At 41.6% G+C, this 24,265-nt stretch overlaps 2 protein-coding genes across 4 annotated transcripts in view; one reads left to right on the forward strand and one right to left on the reverse strand.

Annotated features, from left to right (window-relative positions):
* The window catches only part of slc1a7 (solute carrier family 1 member 7), a 42,488-nt gene extending 36,043 nt beyond the window's left edge, over positions 1-6,445 (forward strand). Inside the window, exon 11 of the mRNA XM_033029144.1 lies at positions 4,369-6,445. Coding sequence (XP_032885035.1) covers positions 4,369-4,578 — 210 coding nt within the window. The 3' untranslated portion in view covers positions 4,579-6,445. The remainder of the gene's footprint in view (positions 1-4,368) is intronic.
* A 401-nt stretch (positions 6,446-6,846) lies between these two features.
* podn (podocan) overlaps positions 6,847-24,265 on the reverse strand; it is a 30,273-nt gene continuing 12,854 nt past the window's right edge. The window contains exons 5-11 of one of the 3 annotated variants that reach the window (XM_033028505.1): positions 20,478-20,587; positions 17,181-17,337; positions 16,977-17,092; positions 12,916-13,573; positions 12,220-12,368; positions 10,741-10,888; positions 6,847-7,554 (exon numbers count right to left, since the gene is read on the reverse strand). In XM_033028505.1, coding sequence (XP_032884396.1) covers positions 7,534-7,554; positions 10,741-10,888; positions 12,220-12,368; positions 12,916-13,573; positions 16,977-17,092; positions 17,181-17,337; positions 20,478-20,587 — 1,359 coding nt within the window. In that variant the 3' untranslated portion in view covers positions 6,847-7,533. Of the gene's footprint in view, positions 7,555-9,896; positions 10,889-12,219; positions 12,369-12,915; positions 13,574-16,976; positions 17,093-17,180; positions 17,338-20,477; positions 20,588-24,265 lie in introns of those variants that run through there. The other 2 variants (XM_033028504.1, XM_033028503.1) reach the window with 2 other exon arrangements.

Below are 24,265 nucleotides of genomic sequence, written 5' to 3' on the forward strand. Positions count from 1 at the left end.
TAACCTACCAACCTATGGATCTTTGGGATGTGGGCGTAATACAAAGCACCCAGAAGAAAATCCCATGGTCACAGAGAATCTCCAAACTTCATACACACAGCATTAGTGGGTAGGATTGAAACGTTGTCCCTGCAGATTGTATACTAATTTGTGGTGGGAATTAAGCCTGTCCAATGTATCCTCATTTTAATGCCCTGGCAATCGCAGCGAATAGTGAAAAGATGGTGCTTGTCATTGACCTGAATAAATTAGCTGCCCATAAAGATTTACTGTGTTAGGTAGGAACTGCAGATGCTGGTTTAAACCGAAGATAGACACAAAAAGATGGAGTAACTCAGCGGGCCAAGCAGCATCTCTAGAGAGAAGGAATGGGTGATGTTTTGGGTCGAGACTTTTCTTCAGACTAGTTAGGGAAATGGGAAACGAGAGATATAGACAATATGCAGAGAGATAATGAACAATGAATGAAAGATATGCAAAAAAGTAACAATGATAAAGGAAACAGGCCATTGTTAACTGTTTGTTGGGTGAACACAAGAAGCTGGTGGGACTTGGATGGGGGAGGAATAGAGAGAGGGCATGCAGGGGTTACTTGTAGTTAGAGAAATCAATATTCATACATAAAGATTTATTGGGCTGTAGAAGGGTCTTGACCCGAAATGTCACCCATTCCTTCTCTCCAGAGATGCTGCCTGTCCCGCTGAATTACTCCAGCTTTTTGTGTCTATCGTAGATTTCCTTTGATGGATTGAGTTTGTTGCCACTTATTCAGGATCTGTGGCAAGAGCAGGCGAGTTGATTAACCAATCAGAATGATAAAGTCTGCGAGTGAGATTATCCAAAAAGCTAAACAAAGGTTGAGACATACAAGTGGAAGTAAGCATTAAACAGAAATATTATAACCATATAAATCTATAACATTTTAACTTTTAAATATTATTTGGGGAATAATATTAAAAATGCAAAATTAGCTTGCAGGGCCAGAGAGGAAGTCACCAGTTTTTATGACATGTTACATTGTTAAAATACAAGTTAATATTATTCTTGTTGTTAAAAAAAACAATGAGAATGTATAAAGATTTGAAATTCCTGTCAAAACATATTTTGGTCGATTGCATCTGTGAATATTGACACATTGAACCCTGTGGAACAAAATATATCTCTTGCTGCAATTTCTCAACCTGAGTTTAGTGGACCATGTCTAGATGTCACAAGTTACTGTCAGTGTCTCTCACTAAAGAAGCCCAACACTGGAAGTTTCAGAGTAATTGCAGCTTGAAACGGCAGACCGTTTTATATAGAAAATTTTTTTTCAAAATAAATGACTAGATTTGGGATCTCCAAAATATAATTTAAATAAGTTATAAATGTCATTACATGAAGAATAAGATCTTGCTATACTTTGAATGAAGACCCACAGGTTGTGGAAATTGAGAGGTTACTGGAGGCTGTGAGATGGTCAAACTGTTTTATAGTTTTGAGATACTGGTATAGTTTAATGACAATAATGAAAATATATTGAAATCAACGGAATCAGCAGAAATATATTTAAATTAAAACATTTGGAGTGAGGTGAGGAAAGAAAAGTTGAGAAGTGTTGATAAAATAGAGCAAGGCATGGAAGAATTTAACAAGAGATTCCTCTCTTACTGAAGAAGACAAGATGATTCTGACAGCACAACAGCTTTGGCAGGAGTAAATCTAATTGTTAAACCAGACACTCTGCAATGAATTTCCACATTTATTCTCAGCCTGAATTAATTAAGCCTGACAGTTCACCCGAGGGAATTGAAGCTGGAAATCATCCTGTTAGGACTGGGAGCTCACTGATATTGTAAATCGTGCATGCTCCGTAAAAGTAACAGGCTCGAAGCTCACTTGTTCTGCATTCGGCCCAGAAAATTCTCTCCGTAGATTATTTTACATAAAATAAAATGTAGTACAACGGGAAATTTCTGAAAAAGCTCAGCTGCTAGGTAGCATCTGTGATGGGAAAAGGTGAGAAAGTGAATTCCTGCGTCTCTGGAACTCTGCGTCACAGCAACACAGACACCTGTGACCAGTGGTGTGCAACAGCTATCGGCGCTGGGTCTGCTGTTGTATGTTATCTATATTAACAGTTTAAATGAATGAATTAATGAATAATTAAATACTTTATTGTCACATGACAAGTCATAGTGAAATTCTTTGCTTGCATACCCAAGGTATGAAAATCGTCACCCATAAAGGATGCTTACAAATTATCTGCTCCAGGTCCCCCTTTGTTCTCCCCGCCCTCCCCTTCCCCCACCCCCTTCTCTCATGGCGGTCCGCCCACCCAAGTCCCCCCTTCCTCCAGCAGTGGCGTCCTCACTTCCACGTGGCCCGTCCTCCTCCGTCGGTCGGCGGCATCATCGACCTCTCCACTATCTCTCCAGACGCCTCTGTGGTGCCAACCAACCCAGGGCCCAGCCGCAGGCTCCGGGCGCAGGTGGGTGGAGCTAGCGGGCTTTGTCGACCCGCGAGGCTCCACCTCCGACCCACGAGGCATCTGCCCGCGAGGCCCGGGCTCCAACCCGTGAGGAGGCTTCCTTCAGCCGTCCTCCGGAAGGCGTCTGTTGCAGCGGCCCTCATACAAACACACTGTTTGTATGCAAGTGTAGTTAACATTGTTAGTACATTTGCTGACTACATCTTTAGATCTGAATCTAAACCTGACTGAAGCTAACCGGCTGATGACGTCACAATGCAGCCAGCTGCACAGATGTTTAAAGGCGCAGCCTGCTGTGGCCCCCCCCCCACAAAACTCGCACTCCGACGGCCAACCTGACACATGCCGACCAACGACCATCCCAGTGCGGCCGGCCATAGCGCCCCGCCCTACCCACAGCCCCCCAGGGCTCTGGTTTGACAACCCTAGAGACTGAGAAATGCGGACGACCACCCGAGTGCGGCCGGCCGTAGCATCCCACCCCGCCCACAGCCCTCACCATAACTGCCTCCCCTGCATAACTCCCCCCCCCCCCCCTCCACTTCTCCCCCCTCTCCCCTCTATACCCCTCTCTCCCCCTCCCCTCCCGCCCTCTGCCCCCCGCCCCCCCCCCTCCTACTTCCCCCCTTCTCCCCTCCCCCCTCCTCCAACCCCCCTCTCCTCCACCCCCTCACTTCCCCCTACTCTCTCCCTCCCCCCCCCCCCGTGTGTTTGGGGGTGGTTAGTGTGTGTGTGACGCCGCAGGCTTCCCATCCCCCTCGCAACTGCGCGTTGAGGGGACGGACCCAACGGGTCCCCCTTGGTCTAGTGACATTTAAAAGAAAGTTGGAGAGGTACATAGAAATTAAGGATATAGAGGGATATGGGCCAGGGACAGTCAAATGGGACTAGCCCAGGTTGGCAACTTAGTTAACTTGCATGAGTTTGGCCGAAGGGCTTGTTTCTGTGTGTAAAGCGCAATGACTCCATGACTCCAACCTATTGTCAAGCATATGTTGGACGATCCTGCGTTGGGGTGGGAGATTGCAACCTTCATGTGGTCTGCCCTGTTTCGAAGAATGCAATCAACCTGGCGTGCACAATCAAATAAGATCAAATAGAACAAGTTGTCCTACCACTTTAGGCTGTGCATGCCATACGCAAGAAGAAGAGATCCTGCATGCTTGTGGGAATGCACTAAACTGGAACAGTGTAGGGTATTTCCACTTTGTCGATGGGCTGGCAAATGCTCTCCGTTTGCCAATCATAGGTAGTAACATTTACCAATAAGACAGTAATGACTAAAATAGTCGTAAAGTGTTAGGGGATATCCTGAGGTTATTAAAGCCACTAAACAAGTACAATTAGAAAATTCGTAAAATATCGAGCAGATCAGGCCGGATCTATGGGACGAGAACGTTACAGGAAGACCCTCCAGCAGAACATTGACTTTAAACATTACTTCGGTTTCTCTTTCCACATATGTAGCTTGATCTACTGAACATTTACAGCATTTTCTCTTTTTGTGTTCATTTTCCAGCATTAACATTTATCAAATAAATACAATCATTGTTCTGAAATTCTCCCACATTTTGAAAACCCTTTTGTTATTTCCTCCCTCGTTAAGAATTTCTCTGACTTAACACCCGGGACATTAGGAATACATTTTTTTCTTCACTGATCGGTCTACTCTGCTACATTACCGTCTATTCAACTGCTTTTCTGTTCCTCAATTTAATTAGAGCATAAACCATATGGTGGTGTAATGGATAGTAATTTATATCATTATTGAATTGGTGGTGAAAAATATACCTAATTGATCTTGAATCTTGATTTAGTAGTTGCACGTTTCAACACATTTTAACTATTACTGTTTTATCAAGTTTCTGCTCGTCTCACTTTGTTTTTTCCCCACTTAGGTTCCACTGATTTGTGAAACAAAGCCCGGCAGTATTAATCAGATCTACACCTATCAGAGAAATGGATGTACAAATGATGCCAATAAGGCAGACAAACAACTTTTTGCGGTTGCCACAGATGGATCCCACAGTGTCCAAATGGAGCTGGGTCTCGGCGACAAAAAAGATCATTGCACCATTGAAATAGATGAATTGGAGACCAAGGTATAGTCGGAGGAATGCATCTCATGGGAGCACTTCTTGCCCTGCTGGTAACATGTATGCCTACCTCACAATTGGAAATATTATATATACATGAGAAATAAGAAGTGGAACTGATGGCAGTGCCGAAGATGCACACTGGTTCAAATTACTTGTGAATTACGATTTCTTTTTTTCCCCCCCCCAATTCTGTATGGTCAATATGAAGTGACAGTTCATCTAAGTTATTTCCTAAAGAGTGCAATGGAATAACATAAGAATGTATTTCCTGCATTTGTTTCACTCATCAATGTTATAGCTAACAACTGGGCCAAACCCTGCAGAAATGTACTTTGGATCTATGTAGAGTTTCTTCTTTCCTGGCTGGACAGAAGGTCAAAGGCTTAGCCTCAAATCCTTCCCCTGCTTGGTCTGCCCAGAGATTGGACGATAGATAACCCTATGACAACTCAAGTTTTAAGTGATTTTTAACAAACCTTCATTGTCTTAAGTTGATGTATGAGATTGTGTCATTCTTTTCCTGAATTTTAACCTGCATTGTTGAATACTGCATGTTGTGGCTTTAAACCATAGAGAGCTGAATTTAATTTAATATCCACTCAAAATTCTCTCTGACCCGTTCCAGCCAAAAAAATCCTGATGCCTGGCAGCTTCTTTCACGCACTCAGCCTAACTCATTAATCCCATAGGTTCTCAGGAGTGAAGTCAAAACCTATTACTGTAAGAAGAGAAATGAAGATAAAACTAAACATCAGGTTTTAAAACATTTACTGATCAAAATAAGTTACCAGTTTTATGGATTTGTGTTCTCCAAAGCTGGAATCTACACCTCTATTAGTTACAGAGAGAAAAATATGTGTTTGGTACGGCTGTATATTTATACAAGTTGCTTCCTACTTTAAAAAAAAAAAAAGATTTTAAAAGCAATACTAGAAAATTTACTGCATCTTTACATTGCATTATGAATTGGCCACTTGCTCAGCACAAAGATTTAAAGATCTAGTAGGTAAGGAATAGAGCTCACTGCAGAATTCAATCATCTTGTCCATGTTGGTATCCTTGAACGATGTTCCTTAGTTCTTTTTATCATTCTACTTTCAAGTCACCGCCTTACAATACTGGGGTATTAAGGTCTGTTAAGAGGAAGTTCGATATTTGGGATTTCGTTTCAATTAATTGGTCACACGGTTTAAAAAGACTTGACAGTTACCATCAACTGCACTTAGCCGATGTGATTATTTTTTCAAGGGGCATACCGGTTGCAATGGTATTTTAAGAATCAATTAGTTGAAAAGCATACTCAATTAATATCAAGGCATGAAACTGTCAATATGCACCAATTTGACGTTAAGGTAGAAATGTTTGCAGTTTACAACAGTTTAGACGTGGAAAATTTTACATCAGCTAAGTCAGTTTTATTTGAGGAGAATTGTGGTATCCAATTGTATGTATATTGAACTTCCCATAAGCTTTCTATTCTCTAGTCTCTCTGTAGAAAATACCAAATGTACTGATGTTAATTGATTTGCTGCATCGTCTAATTGATGGAAAAAAGTAATTGTTGGCAGGTAATCATTGATGTACATTAATCATTATTTCTGCTGATAATCTAATTTGACTGACAATGCATTAAACTTTGCATGAAATATGTGTACTTTATTAAATTAGTGTAAGTGGCATTTAGTACACTGATATATCATTGATTTGCAGATGTGAAAATGTGGCTATTCCATGGCAGTAGTTACTATGAAAATATTTTCTAATAGAGCCCACAGGTCTGAAGAAGGGCCTCGACCCAAAACTTCCTTCTTGCTTGAGTTACTCCAGCATTTTGTGTCTACCTTTCTTTGGATTTGCACTCGTTTTACTAATTGGGAGAGGGTGAAATGATTTAAAGAACATTCCAACTGATGAGGATGATAAACCTAACAGCTAAATTTTCATTATACAACCATGGTTTATGTCCTACAAGAGGCGTATGGCACTGTGCTCTGTTCATTTTTTGTGGTGCATAATTATCCAGTTGCCAACAAGCTTTAAGCAGATGCTGGTTTACAAAAGAAGAACACAAAGTAACTCAGCGGACCAGACAGCAACTCTGGAGAACATGCGTCAGTGACGTTTCAGGGTGGGACCCTTCTCTGGGAAAGTGGGGGAAGGAGGAGGTGGTGGGGGGTGGGGGGGGGGGGATGGAAGAAAGGCAGAGGGGGAAGAAGGAGGGGGTGGTTGGTTAGTTACCAAAAATTGGAGAATTAATTGTTCATACCATTGGGTTGCATGAGTGGATATGAGGTGCTGTTCCTCCAATTTGTGTGTGGCCTCCCTCTCACAATGATCCAGTGGGCCTTGGTGAACCAAGCGCAAGTTTAAGTGTCATTTTTTAAGTATACGTTTTTAAGTATAAATAATTGGTCAATGGCTACCAGATTTTAAACAGGTATCTGTTCTTATGTAGATGATAAATTATAATTTAAACCAGACATGAAAATGTAGTATGGCAACTTATTGCTTTGGTTTGATCTTGCTCTTCACTCATTGAGGATACTTTCTCTGCAGTCCTCTGGAGTGTGCCATGTTTGGCCATGAAGAAAAAGGCTCATGTTGTGAGTCTGGAAATTTGTATAATTACAGCAGATGGAACTGATGAAGTTAGTGCAAAGTGATCATTCAATCAATGCTGATTATATTTGCTTGGGAGGTAACAGTGATGCTGGTCTATCCATCTTATGACTGGATATATAACAGCTTGTGCAGTATTGAAGATATTTCTCCTGCCGTTAGGTATTTTAAGCATTTTCTATATGTTATTTGCCTTCTAAGCCAGGTGGAGCAATGCGGGAATTGAAAGTACCTGATAAAAAACGAGCATGGTTTTGGATAATGTTGAAGTCATCAAAAACCACCCTCTGGTGATTAAAAGTTGAACTTGTACATTTCAAGCAATCTTGTATTTCTTCTTGAATGTCAGCTCTTCGTCAAAATTGGCTGCCAAGAAATGGGAAATATGTTTCAGTATTATCTATTTATGCAGTTCTATGTTATCCCACTGTTGCATCCACTCCCTACACACGAGGGGGGATTTACAAAAGCCAATTAACCAACAAACCCACATATCTTCAGGATGTGGGAGGAAACCGGAGCATCCAGAGGAAACCCACTGGGAGAACGTGCAAACTCCACATCGACAGCACCCGAGTTCAGGATTGAACCCAGGTCTCGGGTGCTGTGAGGCAGCAGCTCTACCATCTGCACCACTGTGCTGACAAATGTCAGGAACCTCTCTACTGGTAGGACCTGCTCCAGGATCAGATAAATTCCTTCACTACAATGGTGGATCTCAGTATGGGAAATTTGGAAGCTGTTATTTTTCAATTATGTTGTTTTAGCTTAGTTGAATGTTTTTAGTTATTTAAATGTTTTAATTAGCTTTCAAAAACAAATGTTGACTTTACTGGTCTTTAAATGTCCTTGAATATCAGAGACATTTAAGCACCGTTAAATGCATTGATCACCTGCAAAATGAACCAAAACCGCGTCCACGCTTTGCTGTCTCTCAATACTTGACATGATGTTCCAGGTTGGGGTCTATCAACTATGTAGCCTGAGGATTACTTATTCCTTTCCCAAAGCCAATGGGGTCAGCCATACATAGCTGGACTGGGAAATGGTCAGGGACCAGGGGCACATACTAGACACGGCACAATCTGGCTCTTTCTTTTTGTAAGTAACCGTTAAGGCCTCAAGATACTAGTTCAGAGTCTCCCTATGAACCTGAATTCCTGAAGCTGGGGAATGTTCATTGGGAACTTAGTGTTGGAGAACCTTGCTTTCTACTTGTGGCAAAACCAATTTCCAACATGCCTCGTCACTTGATGGCACCATGAAACTGAAAGGAGGAATAGCAGAAATATTGGACCAAGCCAACATTTGTTCCCACTTGGAAATATTTCTCATTGTGCAATCATCTAGTGTCTGATTGATTTCTTCAACTGTAAATGATTTCCATTGATTAGATGAAATGCTTCTCATGCAGCCTACTGAATGATTTTGAGCTTCTTGGTTCATGTGATGAAAGCAGAATAAGGTAATTTGGCCCATCAAGTCTACTCTGCCATACAATCATGGCTGATCTATCTCTCCCTCCTAACCCCATTCTTCTGCCTTCTCCCCATAACCCCTGACACCCGTACTAATCACTTTTGCTGGAGCCCCACTCCTCAGACAAGTGGGGTGTCCTCCATCTTCTAATGGACCTTAGATGGTTATCCAGTATCAAACACAGTGTAAATATTCACTCCCTGCACTGAATCTCTCCAGCCCTGTTGTTGCACCGTTTCACCACCCCCTGCATGTCAATGGTTCCAATCTGAAAGATTAGGTTCTTCTCAGATTTTACACTAAGTGACTGTGCTGAGAAACAATATAGTACCATTATTTTTGAATCAATGTTGCTGTTATGAATATGTAGAAAGGCTACTCAAAAAATAAACCGTACAGCTGTAATTTCTACTGATGCAAAGAGACTGCAGGGAGAGTATATTACTTTTTAATAAATGATTTACACATAATAACATTCTAACGTCGCTGAGATTGTGAAATATTCAAGCCAGTCCTATTGAAGATTAATGTCCAGAGTAATTTTTGAGACACCGATTAACAATATATTAAAATCTTGTGTTATAAACGTCATTGTCATTATTTTTTTGCAGTACCTCATATCTATTTCATCTTGTGTATCATTAATCAACATTAAATGGAGAACTTGTCTCATCATCACAGGTACAGTGGACTGGAAGAAGTCCTTTCATCTGTATGATTCCATGATTTTGGAACAATTCTTTGAAAGGAGGGGGACAGATACATTCAATAGAAGATTTTAACTAATCTGAAATTTAGAATGAAGATATACAACTGTTAGATAAATAGATTTCTGTTAGTTGGGGATTTATTCGAAGTAATATTTTTGGATATAAACATAATCAGCTGGTTTAATTAAAAGCAAATCTGACATTGTCTTACTACAAATACCACCCCCTATAAACAAGGTGCTACTAACAGTTACGCCATATTCTTTATGTACAGATGATGTCTCAGAGTAATTAAAACTGATGAGAAAAAAAATTATGTATACATGGAGCATGACCAAAGGAAAATAACATGATGAGTTTGAAAAATGAAGTTCGGAGTAATGACTTTAAAACTTGTGGACGCAGGGATGAAGGTGACCAGGTATGAGAGCTTGGTACAACATTTGAGAGCCTGTTGAGTACTTCCAGAATTTTCTGGTTTTATTTTTGCGCTCAATTGAATGCCACACGTCTATTGATTCAGTCCGAGATCTTGGGGAGGAGTTTAAAAGTAGTGAGGCCAGAGGCATATTGTGATTTCAGGGGGTGAAAGAAAATCTGCTGGGGGTAGCTTGGGCCTGATTAATAACCCAATGGCAATTTCAAATCGAACAGCTGTTGGTTCAAAACACGAAAAGGCATAAAAGGTTGTGGAAACTAACTTTGCTCTTAAATTGTAGATGGTAATGAAAGACAGCAACTGGAGTGATCACGTGAACAGAGGAGGATGTGACGTTGGCAAGCTGGCTATTATTCAGAGAGATTAGATTCTGCAACAGCCCTGTGGTGTAGGCTGCAGATTAGAAGCATTGGGAGAAGATGGAGTGCCAATGGTGTTAAATAGGCCAAAGAGATTGAGGATATAAAGTAATATGCATTCAATATAGTTTGTCTCTTTAACTAGCATAGGCATGGTCTCGTTGGCAGCAGACATTGGTTTAGGGAGATCTGGTTAAGGAGTGTTGAGACTGGATGTAAAACAACACTTAGGTAATGAAAAAAATGCATGCATTTGGACGAGAAACGGGTGGTAATATCAGTATGTTTGAGGCTGAGGAAGTGAAATTGAGCACTTGAACTGGAATGAGTTAATCCAAAGAATGTATTTGATTGATTAAATTAATGTTGAAAGGGTGATGAAAAACAACAGGGGACTATGTTATCATTGGGTAGGTACTTTGAAGTAAGGTTAAAATTGGAGGGAAATGTCTACACCAAGAGGTAATAATGGCTATGATGCACCTATGCAATCTTTGTATATGGAAAACAAAATGCTAAATGTTTGATTACTTTTCATGGATGATTACTTATCATTCTGACTAACTTGGTCAGCACCATTCTCTGAATCATCTTCTGTGATATTCTCCTTTGAGGATGTAGATTCCGTATATGCACCCATATCCAGCACTTGTAAGAATTTCAGCTTTTCAAATGCTGTTCCTTTCACTCTAGTAGTTGTTAGACTGTTATCCCTGTGAAAGAAAAATAAAATGGGTTCCTGAACATGAGAAAGGGTTTGAATTTATTCAGAACCTTCTATGACTTAAACAATCTGACCAACTCAAACAAAAATTTTAAACTGTATGGATTTGGAACAACTAGTTTGAACACGAATAAAATTCCCAATCGCGAGGTGCACCAGCGAGCCCTTCTTCACCCACACAAAGTGCTGGAGTAATTCAGCGCATCAGGATCTCTGGTGAACACAGATAGGTGACATCAGGACCCTTTCTCAGACTGATTCAGTCGGCTGAGTTACTCCAGCACTTTGTGTTACAGTGTGCCCCCTCGGTCACCATGGGGCTCTTTCCCTCCTGCTGTCACTTCCAAGAAGGAGTATGTCAGCGACTCCGGGGGAGAAGGAGGAGGCGGCAGCGGTGGTTGGGGAAGGTGGGGGGGAGCACCAGCTTCCGATATTCCTCCCAGTGACACTATGGCTGAATTCGCTGGAATACACTGGATACCATAGTTTCAATATTGACACAGAATGAACATTTATTCAAAATGACAAACTAGGGAATGTTGGAAGCAGCACAGTAAATGCTATATGGAATTTTGTTTTTTTCTTCATATTCTCTTTCCTCGATTCCTTTGTCCCTTCATCAAAGGGATCTATTGGAGACACTGTCTCAACAACCATCATTAAGGCCACACTCTGCTGCCATTTTCACTGCTGCCATCTGGAGGAAAATGTCGGAGTCTGAACACTGTGACCTCCAGTTTTCAGGAACAGCTTCTTACCAACATCCATCACTGCTATTGAACATTACAAACAGCAACTAAACTTCAAACTACAAACTGTTGGTTGCATTTGGGACTTAGGGTTTTTGTTTTGTTTAGCACAAATATTGGTTGTATTTATTGAACTTTTTTTGGTTTGTTTTCATGAGTACTGTGATTACAGACCTGTTATACTGCTGCAAGTAAAAATGTCATTGTTCCGTATCGGTACATATTACAATTTAAACCTCTCGACTCTTGACATAGACTTAACTGCATTGACTCAAATCTATGATGTTTTATTACCCGAGTTATGCATCATAGCTGGTTTGAACAGCTTCCAGAAAATCATCTTATTCTATTTCAAAGGTACTTTCAACAATATTAAGTACAATTTAATGCTGAATATAAAAAAATATATAATTAAGTGCACAGAGCTAACCAAAGATCTTACCTATTGTTAGAGGAGATAGAAACATCTCTGTTCTAAATAACTTGTTTTCCTTATTAGACGGCAACACACAGATCTTTACTCTTTGACAATCAGCATTTTCAAATCTCGTTGCCATTTAAATCATCTTACCTAAGGAAAATCCCTTTGATGTTAGGTGTAGATTCGAAGGCATTCTCTGGGATGACAGAAATTTGATTGTTCTGGAGGTAAATGTACTGAAGAGACTCTGGTAGATCAGTAGGAATATAGGAAAGCTGATTACCTGATAAATCCAAAAGCTGAAGATAGAGTACAACAAATGAAAATTGACTTGTACACAAAGGAGCTGCATTGTTAGCTTAACATATTTCAAATTGTCAATGATTTTAAAACCTACATATGTATTGTTATTCATTTGTAATTATCTTGAATTAAGTAGCTTACTCAATGAATGATCTTTGGACATACAATGAAATCTCCTTTAAGCATATCATTCCTCTCAAACTATTATTCCCTCCCATTCTTTAATCCCTTCCGTCCTAAAACTCTTCTGGTTGCTTCTTAAATCAGTAAAGCTAGCAGTTTTATAGTTCTTCTGTGAGTCAATAACCATTTGACTGAAATTTTCCCGAAGCTAGTCTTCAACATAGTCAAAGGAGGTCGAAGGAGGTCTTCTACATGACACTTTTTCACACTCTCCTAAACTCTTCTAAACTCGCCAATTAGGTCGCTGCAGTGGGACAGCCACTTTACTTAGCTAAAATCCCCCACCACTGGAACTATTCTCACAAACCCTCAAGGATTTAGTCATTTCTGTTAGTACAAATAATACCAATATTTTCTTACCTGGAGTGCAGACAGTTGTTTCCATGCGCCCGGATAGACTGAATTCAGCTTAAGTTTGTTATTACTCAGGAAGAGCTCCTTCAGCTTTGCCATTCCTGAGAGCGCGCCATCAGTAATTGAGTTAATTTCATTTTCCTTCAGCTTCAATATATGCAAATTCTTTGGCAGACTCCTTGGTATTACATTCAGATTATTTCCAGAAAAATCCAAAGATTCAAGCAGCCTCATTTTCCGGAATGCTTCTGGGTGAATTTTGGAACTCGTTAGTTTGTTGTAACTCAGATTCAATTCCGTCAAAAAGTATGTGTAAGCAAAATCATTTCTGGAAATTTCTGAAATTTGATTATGGAGAAGCATTAATGTCTTCACCCGTCTTGGTAAACCACTTGGGATTCTTTCGAGCATATTGTTATAGAGATGAAAAGTATGGAGCTTTTTAAGACCCTTGAATGCAAGTGGGTGTATTGCTTTTGCCCTTATCTTGTTATTATGAAGCAAGAGGTATTCTAGATTTTTTATCTGCGTCAACCAGTTAGCAGGTATGGTTTTGATGGCATTCTTCTCCAAGTGTAGGAGGATAATATTTCGAGGTAATCCACTTGGTATTTGAGTTATATTGTTGCATGACAAATCTAGGTATTCCAAGCTTGACAGTTTCCTTAAATTGAGAAGAACACAGGTAATATATAGTATGTGTAGGAAGGGTCTCGACCCAAAATGTCACCCATTCCTTCTCTCCAGAGATGCTGCCTGTCACGCTGAGTTACTCCAGCATTTTGTGTCTATCACAGGTAATATACAATTCTACAATGCATCAGCTGTCTGTTTATTGGTAGAATGAGGACTGCGCCAAAATGGCCTGAAATTCAATAAAGCTGCATTCATTTTTATCCTGCATGCATTCCACCCTGTAAGTAAGATAGCCTTCAGGAGCATGGAGCATTTGGATGAAGAAGAACCACAGGGATAGTGTTGGATGGATGATGACCATGGCGAGGATCAGACACCTGCTACGGGTACACAAAATTGCTGGGGAAACTCAGCGGGTGCAGCAGCATCTATGGAGCGAAGGAAATAGGCGACGTTTCGGGCCGAAACCCTTCTTCAGACTGGTGGGGGGGGGGGAGAAAGAAGGAAAAGGGGAGGAGGAGGAGGAGCCCGAGGGCGGGCGGATGGGAGGGTGGGAGGAGACAGCTAGAGGGTTAAGGAAGGGGAGGAGACAGCAAGGGCTAGCAAAATTGGGAGAATTCAATGTTAATGCCATCCGGACGCAAGGTCCCCAGACGGAATATGAGGTGCTGTTCCTCCAATTTCCGCTGTTGCTCACTCTGGCAATGGAGGAGACCCAGGACAGAGAGGTCGGATTGGGAATGGGAGGGGGAATTGAAGTGCTGAGCCACCGGGAGTTCAGGTAGGTTATTGCGGACTGAGCGGAGGTGTTCGGCGAAACGATCGCCCAACCTACGCTTAGTCTCCCCGATGTAAATCAGCTGACATCTAGAGCAGCGGATGCAGTAGATGAGGTTGGAGGAGATACAGGTGAACCTTTGTCGCACCTGGAACGACTGCTTGGGTCCTTGAATGGAGTCGAGGGGGGAGGTGAAGGGACAGGTGTTGCATTTCTTGCAGTTGCAACGGAAAGTGCCCGGGGAGGGGGTGGTGCGGGAGGGAAGGGAAGAATTGACGAGGGAGTTGCGGAGGGAGCGGTCTTTGCGGAAGGCAGACATGGGGGGAGATGGGAAGATGTGGCGAGTGGTGGGGTCACGTTGGAGGTGGCGGAAATGGCGGAGGATTATGTGTTGTATTTGCCGGCTGGTGGAGTGAAAGGTGAGGACCAGAGGGACTCTGCCCTTGTTGCGAGTGCGGGGATGGGGAGAGAGAGCAGTGTTACGGGGTATGGATGAGACCCTGGTGTGAGCCTCATCTATGGTGGCGAAGGGGAATCCCCGTTCCCTGAAGAACGAGGACATTTCCGATGCCCTGGTATGGAATGTCTCATCCTGGGAACAGATGCGGCGTAGGCGGAGGAATTGGGAGTAGGGGATGGAGTCTTTACAGGGGGCAGGGTGGGAAGACGTGTAGTCCAGATAGCCATGTGAGTCAGTGGGTTTGTAATGTATGTCGGTCAGGAGTCTGTCCCCTGCGATGGAGATGGTGAGGTCAAGGAATGGTAGGGAAGTGTCGGAAATCGTCCAGGTGTATTGGAGTGCCGGATGGAAGTTGGTGGTGAAGTGGATAAAGTCAGTCAGTTGTGTGTAGGTGCAGGAGGTGGCCCCAAAGCAGTCGTCAATGTAATGGAGGTAGAGGTCGGGGATGGGGCCCTGGTACGTCTCGAACAAGGATTGTTCAACGTACCCGACAAAGAGGCAGGCGTAGCTGGGGCCCATGCGTGTGCCCATAGCTACGCCTTGTGTTTGGAGGAAATGGGAGGAGTCAAATGTAAAGTTGTGGAGGGTGAGGACCAACTCCGCTAAGCGGAGGAGAGTGTCAGTGGCTGGGTATAGGTTGCTCCTCTGGTCGAGGAAGAACCGGAGGGCTCCGAGGCTATCCTGGTGGGGGATGGAGGTGTAGAGTGACCGGACATCCATGGTGAAGATGAGGGGGTGAGGGCCCAGAGAGTGGAATGCGTGGAGGCGGCAGAGAGTGGCCCTCGGGCTCCTCCTCCTCCTCCCCTTTTCCTTCTTTCTCCCCCCCCCACCCCCCATCAGTCTGAAGAAGGGTTTCGGCCCGAAACGTCGCCTATTTCCTTCGCTCCATAGATGCTGCTGCACCCGCTGAGTTTCCCCAGCAATTTTGTGTACCTTCGATATTCCAGCATCTGCAGTTCCCTTTTGAAAACCTGCTACGGGTAGCCTGACTCGCATCAAAATTTCTTCATTAACGTTAAGTTAGTGCTTCTTGACTCAGTTTTAGCATTGTCATTCTTCTTTCTAAATACCTCCATGGCCTCTTATGCATCCAATTTCTGTAATTCTATAAACCTCTGAGAATGCTGCAGTAGCCAATAGTGACCTACCCTACATCCACGAAATTCACTAATACACCAGATACTGTATCTGTAGATTCACCTAGGGTCAAACAATGAAATTCTGTCCCTAAACCGCTCTTATACTGTTTCCTCCCCACATAGCACTCCTTAAAACGTATATTTGTCCAATCTTGTCACCTTTATCAACATCTCCCCATGTTGAAGAGCAGATCACATCTTATTCTGTAAACAATCTGGATAAACACTTTATAAAATGTTATTGCCATAAGATCAAAGTGACTACATTTTGAAACTAATTTAAATAAATTTAAAGGTGTTAACTAGTTCCAGATAAAAAAAGGGGGAGGGGGCACGTTGGTGCAGCAGTAGAGTTGCTGCCTTATAGCGCGAGAGACACGGGTTCGATCATGACCACAGGCGCTGTCTGTACAGAGCTTTACGTTCTCCCTGTGACCTGTGTGGGATTTCTCTGAGATCTACGGTTTCCTCCCACACTCCAAAGACGTACAGGTTTGTAGGCTAATTGGCTTCGGTAAAATTTTTAATTTTTCCCTTGTGTGCGTAGGGTAGTGTAAATGTGCGGGGATCGCACTGGTCGGTGTGGACACGTTGGGCCGAAGAGTCTGTTTCCACGCTGTATCTGTAAACTAAACCAAATTAAACTAAAATGGGAATGAAGTTTGAGTCACTCTTTTGGGAATGCACATTCTAATTTCTTCCTGCTCTGAAACTTGTATGGAAATGAATGCATTATTTGGCTTCCATATGCTGTTCAGAGCTCTGCTGGTGAGGTGAGTCAATCTACAATATAAAACAGCTTTTTTCATGCAGGAATCGTGATAGGTCAGTGGAGATGTAATAGATGGAAAATATTACATAGAGATGTGATCCAAATGAGAAATGTCTGGGTTAGCAGGAATAAAGTAGGGATTTGCAACAAAAAAATGTATAGTAGCAATAAGAATTCTGGAATATTTATTAAGGATGCACTATGGAAAGAGATTCTACATTTAATAGGATCCAGTGAAAACAATTTTGCAACCATTGTCTGTTAAACATGCAAAATCCTTACCAAAATGTTTCATTGTCCATTCCTTCATTGGTTATATAATTATGATGAAGGTATAGTTCACGGAGATTTGAAAGGTTTTCAAAAGCTCCTTTTGGAATCTTTTCCAGTTTATTGTTCTGTAAACACATAAATGTAAAAAAAAATTAGTTAAGTTATTTTGAACTTGAAATAATAGCAAGTTCTTTTAAAAATAATTTCACATACTTTTAAATGTAATCTGAATAGTCCTTTTGGCAAATTCTTGGGTACATACTTCAGGAAGTTACTGGACATGATTAATATTCCAACACCATCAGATGCATTAAACATATGATCAGGCAATCCTGCATCTGTGAGTTTATTGTTATGTAGATAGACAGACCTATTGGAATAGAAAATAAATAGTCATTGTAATGACTTCTTATATTTAGATTTGTGATTATTGATGCCATGTTATAATATTATTATGAAAAACATTAAAAAAAAACCATTATTCACAAATCTGTCAAATATATTTAAAGTACACTGGGCGGCACCATGGGGCATGGTGGCACAGGGGTAGAGCTACTGCCTTACAGCGCCAGAGACCCAGGTTCGATCCTGACTATTGGTGCTGTCTAAACGGAGTTTGAACGTTCTCCCCGTGACCTGCGTGGGTTTTCTCCAAGATCTTTGGTTTCCTCCCGCACTCCAGACATACAGGTTTATTGGTTGATTGGGTTGTCATAAATGTAAAATTGTCCCTGGTATGTGTTGGAATGTGCGGGGATCGCTGGTTGGTGCGGAATTGGTCTGCCGAAGCGCCTGTTTCCGCACTGTGTCTCTACACTAAACATATCCAGCTTGTAGCAAAGTCATTTTTAATCCGTGTAATTGTTTCTCTTTTATATACAGTATATTCGTAAGAGTTTAGAGAAAGAGTGGGCCATCCGGTTCTATGAGCCTACTCTGTCATTCACCAAGGTCATCGCTACTACCTTGAATACTTTTTCCTACATTTTCCTGTATCTTTTGATTTCCTTTATTGTTCAGAAATCAAATAGTCCTTATTTCAATTAAACCCAATGATTGTGTCTTCAGAGCCATCCAGTGTGGAGAATTCCAAATACTGAAAGAAACCTCCCTTAATGTAGTCCTACATGACCTACCACTTAATCTAAAAACATTACCCACAGCAAGGGAAAGCATCCCCTCAGCATCCAGTCTTATAAGAATTTCTGAAGTTTCAATCAGGCCTCCTCTCAATATTTGTGAATTCCAGAGAAAACAAATTTAACCTTCTCAATCTGTCCTCATACAGTAGACCGACTATGTTTGGACCCAGTCTGATGAACATTTGCTATAATCCCTTCATGACAAATATATTATTTTTCAGGTAAGGAAAACTAAACTACATACAACATGCCAGATGCAATCTCAGCAAGGTTTTCCATTATCGGAGAAAGATATCTTTACTTATTCATAGCATAAGACCACAGGATTCACCACAAGCTTTTGGTTCATAAACATGATGAAAATATGCTTTTAAAGCAGCGTATGTTTTAAAGGTTAGTGAATGGCCACAGAGATAATTAGGAAGAAAGACACTGCACTAATGCAGTGTCTCAATTTTTTCCTCCAAATTACAAACTGTTAACTGCTCTTAAATTGCTGTTTTCAGACAAACATGGCAGCCGCGCGCACTAATATTGATTCAGTTATAATATTAACAAGGTTATTGATCTTGGAACTAAATGTTTTGTTTGTCCAGCTTGCTCCCTCTTGCCCTGAGTACATCTGTCAGCTGTGACTCAGCTGGTAGTGCTCTCATGCCAGAAGGTTGTTGGTCCAAAATCACCTTCAGAAACATTGCCACTGCAGAAGTGCTGTCCTCTTGGATGGATTATTTTCAGATGAGATAAAGAAACAAAGGGCCATCGGGCTGTAGAAAACTATTGGTTAGAACATCATTGTTTTCAGACAAACAAGGCAGCCGCGCGCACTCTAATATTGATTCAGTTATAATATTAACAAGGTTATTGATCTTGGAACTAAATTTTTGTTTGTCCAGCTTGCTCCCTCTTGCCCTGAGTACATCTGTCAGCTGTGACTCAGTTGGTAGTGCTCTCATGGCGCATGGTGCGCTGACAACAACCTGGCCCTTAACTCCAAGAAGACCAAGGAGCTCATATTAGATTTCAGGAAGTCCAGGGGCGGCACGCACACCCCCATCCACATTAACGGGACGGAGGTGGAACGCGTTTCTAGCTTCAGGTTCCTGGGTGTTAACATCTCCGATGACCTCTCTTGGACCCACAATACCTCAACTCAGATCAAGAAGGCTCACCAGCGTCTCTTCTTCCTGAGGAGACTGAAGAAGGTCCATCTGTCTCCTCAGATCCTGGTGAACTTCTACCGCTGCACCATCGAGAACATCCTTACCAACTGTATCACAGTATGGTATGGCAACTGCTCTGTCTCCGACCGGAAGGCATTGCAGAGGGTGGTGAAAATTGCCCAACGCATCACCGGTTCCTCACTCCCCTCCATTGAGTCTGTCCAAAGCAAGCGTTGTCTGCGGAGGGCGCTCAGCATCGCCAAGGACTGCTCTCACCCCAACCATGGACTGTTTACCCTCCTACCATCCGGGAGGCGCTACAGGTCTCTCCGTTGCCGGACCAGCAGGTCCAGGAACAGCTTCTTCCCGGCGGCTGTCACTCTACTCAACAACGTACCTCGGTGACTGCCAATCACCCCCCCCCCCCTGGACACTCCTCCCACAGGAAAAACACTATGTCTGTATATATGCTAATGTAAATATTTATTCAAATCATATGCTATGTCGCTCTTCCAGGGAGATGCTAAATGCATTTCGTTGTCTCTGTACTGTACACGGACAATGACAATTAAAGTTGAATCTGAATCTGAATCTGAATCTGATTGCTTGTGCTTTGCGATATATTCCTCTCATTCATAGAAACATAGAAAATAGGTGCAGGAGTAGGTCATTCGGCCCTTCGAGCCAGTTCAATATGATCATGGCTGATCATCAAAAATCAGTACCCCGTTCCTGCTTTCCCCCCATATCCCTTGATTTCATTAGCCCTAAGAGTTATATCTAACTCTTGAAAACATCCAGTGAATTGGCCTCCACTGCCTTCTGTGGCAGAGAATTCACAGATTCACAACTCTATGGGTGAAAAAGTTTTTCCTCATCTCAGTCCTAAATGGCCTACCCCTTATTCTTAAACCGTGACCCTTAGTTCTGGACTCCCCCAATATCGGGAATATTTTTCCTGCATTCAACAACACTAAAATACTGTCATTCTTACAAAACTATCCATAAGAGCCAGTTGTGCACAAATTGGCTTCTATATTTACACTTCACCAACTAAAAAATACTTTTGAATGTCCTTGCGTAAAAGGCACCAAGGCCTTTCTTTCTCCATAGGTCTCAGTTATTGTGTCCTTGTATTGTGATTTATTTGGTGAATTGCAGAAATTGTATGCATTGTATGCATTAGTTCATACGACAAATCATACCTTAGATTTGGTTTCTGCCCAAAAGTGAGGGGATAGATCTTTGTAAGGTAATTGGCTGCAAGATCCGCACTAATCAAGGTTTTCGGCAGGTATTTTGGAGCAACGGTTAGCTGAAAAATATACAATAGACAATTTAGAGATTGCTGGTCGGTATGGTTACATTAACATGTCAACAAGACAACTCAGAATGACAAACAAGTACTCTTCATAATAACTAGTGTGCTTTATGTGCCAATCTGACCAGGTAAATAAAGTGCTCTACATCAATGCTTCTTAAACTATATCAGTGTCATTCACCCTTTAGTCTTTATCACAAAATTTCATTCACCCTCGACTAAATTTTCTTACGTTTTTTGGTAATTTTCATCTTATTCTCCCTTGTGTGTAATTTTAAATATAATTAATTTTGTCACATGAGCAAATAACATAAATTAACTAATTCACCCCAAAATAATTTCATTCACCCTTGGGTGAATCATTCACCAGTTTAAGAAGCATCATCCACATCATTGTGAAGCAAAATCAGTTGTGAAAGACCAATTTCAATTACAAGTGCTTTCCACGTGCATGCTGGAAGTGCTCAGAAGATCAGCGGAGAGAGGCATTGAATTACTCTGTCAGGTTAATGACAAAAAAAAATCGTGAACTCAAAACACTGCCTCCATAGATGCTATCTGAGTGCTGAGTATCTCCAACATTTTCCGCAATTATTTCAGATTTCCAGCATTAGCAGTATTTCAGTTTGAAAACATGTCATTCAATTACAACTATTATTCGATGTTAAAATAATCATACTGTGGGCAATTTAATTGTTCTTCAAATAAAAATAAAAAAATACTCAGTGGCATTCTCTTGTGATCTCATCTCCTGAAGATACAAATCTTTGGTGGGGTCAGGCTGATCGCTAATCTCACCACTTTGGCAACCTTTCAAGAATCATTTAAATGTAACCCTCTTTATATTGGTGTATAAAATCATGAACAGAATAGATTGGGTAGATGTACAAAGCCTCTTGCCCAGAGTAGGCAAATCGAAGACCAGCAGACATAGCTTTAAGGTGAAGGGGAAAAGATTTTATAAAAATTTGAGGGGTAACTTTTTCACATAAAGGGTGGTGGGTGTATGGAACAAGCTGCCAGAGGAGAGAGTTGAGGCAGGGACATATCCCAACATTTAAGAAACAGTTAGACAGGTACATGGATAGGATGGTTTGGAGGGATATGGACCAAACGCAGACAGGTGGGACGAGTGTAGCTGGCACATGTTGGGTCTGTTTCCACACTGTATCACTCTATGGCAAGAAAATAATGGGATCAGATTAGCTCCGCTGCCAGTTTCAGACTCCATCCTCAATGGAAAATAAGTGCAGTTGAAAACAAGCAACCAATCAGACCCAGTAGATTCAGTTAAATTACTCCTTTAATTTTCCATGTTCACATACACTTGATAAAATGGTGGAATCTTGGCAAGGTTGTCCTAATTTAATCCAGCGTTCTAGCATTCTTGTCACTGGATAGTTATTTCCAATGGGATTCTGCTTCATCCCTCTTTAAACAATTACCACCTCGACTGGGATTATGCAACTTGGCCCTAGAATCAAACTCAATGCTTTACTGATCTAGATCGCTGACCAAAATGCCTGTCAAAAGACAAGTTATCACAGTCAGTTGAAGAATAAAACACCATAGCGTTATATAGGGAAACAGGCTTTTTGGCCCAACTTGTTTAAGTCGACCAATTTAACCCACCTAACCAAGTCCCATTTACCTGCATATGGCTCATGTTCATCTAAACCTTTCCTATCCATGTACCTGTCCAAATGACTTTTAAACATTGCACATTACTTCCTCTGGCAATATTGCATATACCCACTGCCCTTTGTGTGAAAAGGTTGTCCCTCGAGTGTTTTTTTTTTATCTTTCTCCTCTCACCTTAAACCTATGTCCTCTAGCTTTAGACTCCCCTACCTTTGGAAAAAGACTGTGATTATCTATCCAATCTATGATTTCATAAAGTTCAATAAGATCATCCTTCAGATTCTTTCATTTGAGAGAAACCAGTTCCAGCCTATTCACACTCTCCTCACAACATGTCCTTCAGTCCTGGTAACATCCTTGTGAATTTTTTCTGCATCTTGTCTAGCTTAATCACACCCTTCCTACTGCATGGCGACTGAAACTGTACATAATACTCCAAACATGATCTCACCAACTTCTTGTATGATTGAACATGACATGCCAACCGATGAAGGCAAGCATGCACAAGCTTTCTTCACCATCATGCATCTGTGTTATCACTTTCAGGGAATTATGCACTTTTACTCCTCAGTGTCGCTGCCTCATTCCTGGGCTCTGCCATTCGCTGCTCTAGTTCAACTCACCAAGATGCATTTCTAACCATTTAAACCCATTTTAAATATGGACCTCTGAGGCAAACTCCATGAACAAAGCGACTCTAACACTAGTGATGAAGCCTTTTGGAGTCCAGGGGGACCCAGCTGTAATGCCTTGTTCACAGAAACACTTTATGTCCCAGGCTACATCGGCCAGTGACAAAACTTGAATGCTTACGAATGTTTTTGAGAATACAAAATATTCACAATCTGTTAAAAACCAAAATAAACCCATCAAGATAAGCAAATGTATTAAAAATAAAAAAGTTAAAATTTAAAGTTAACTTAATTCAAGCAAATGTAAACGACCGCAAATCTCTTGCCTAGCAGCCACCCCTCTCCATTTAAATGAATAGAGTTCCTAAACATGCGCCATATCTAAACTCGCAATGGTCAATTGGCAGAGTTTCAGGCGTAACTGCAGAGGCATTGCAGGGTGTTGGTGCTCCATTGATGGATCCCACGAGGGGTCTAGGCTTGGATTGTAGCCAGGAAATCCTCTGTATGTATCCAGTAGAAGTTTAGGTCTTGTGTGTTTGCATATGAATCCTGAGCTTCCTGAGAGTATCAGAAGGAAATGCAGGCAGTCAGAGTCGCAGAGGTACAGAGTGATATACTTAGACCCAACTTGTGCATGTCAACAAAGATGTCCTATCGAAGCTAGTCCCATTTACTTGTGTTCAACCCATATCCCTCTAAACCTTTCCTATCCACACACCTGTCCGTGTCATTTAAATTCTATGCAAAATGTACTGACATTTCCAGGGAAAATACTAAAAACACAGTGTTTCCAGGGAACACTGAAATGTGGTAAAAAATAACCCTTCTGACACTAAATGTCAAAGTTATCGCACCACATTCTTCCACTTTTAATTCATGACAACTAATAGCAGAAAGTTTAAAGTTACTTTTAATTTTCCCTCTGGTCTCTTTTATTTTCCTTTCTTTCAATCTGGTTTTCCGGGATATGTTTCCTCTGGCTGGGATGTCAAGAACCATCCAAACTTATCTCCAAACTCGTGGAACGTGGAGTCAGCAAATACCTCTGCACCTGGATCCTTGACTTCCTGACCAACAGACCACATTCAGTGAGGATAGGTGCACATCATCCTCTTCAATAATCCTCAAAACTGGTGCCCCGCAAGAATGCATTCTCAGCTCCCTTCGTATACATCCACGACTGTGCATCCAAATACCTATCCAACTCTATTAATAAATTTGCAGATAACCCCACCGTAGTGTGCCGGGTATCAAAAAATGACGAGATGGAGCTCAGGAAGGAGAATGAGAATCTCATAACCAGACGTCAAGCCAACAACCTCTCCCTCAATGCCAGCAAGACAAAGGAGATTGTGATAAACTTGATGAAGCATAACCCGGTTATATATGGTTATAT

This window comes from Amblyraja radiata, chromosome 10 (genome assembly GCF_010909765.2).
Source record: "Amblyraja radiata isolate CabotCenter1 chromosome 10, sAmbRad1.1.pri, whole genome shotgun sequence".
NCBI lineage: Eukaryota > Metazoa > Chordata > Chondrichthyes > Rajiformes > Rajidae > Amblyraja > Amblyraja radiata.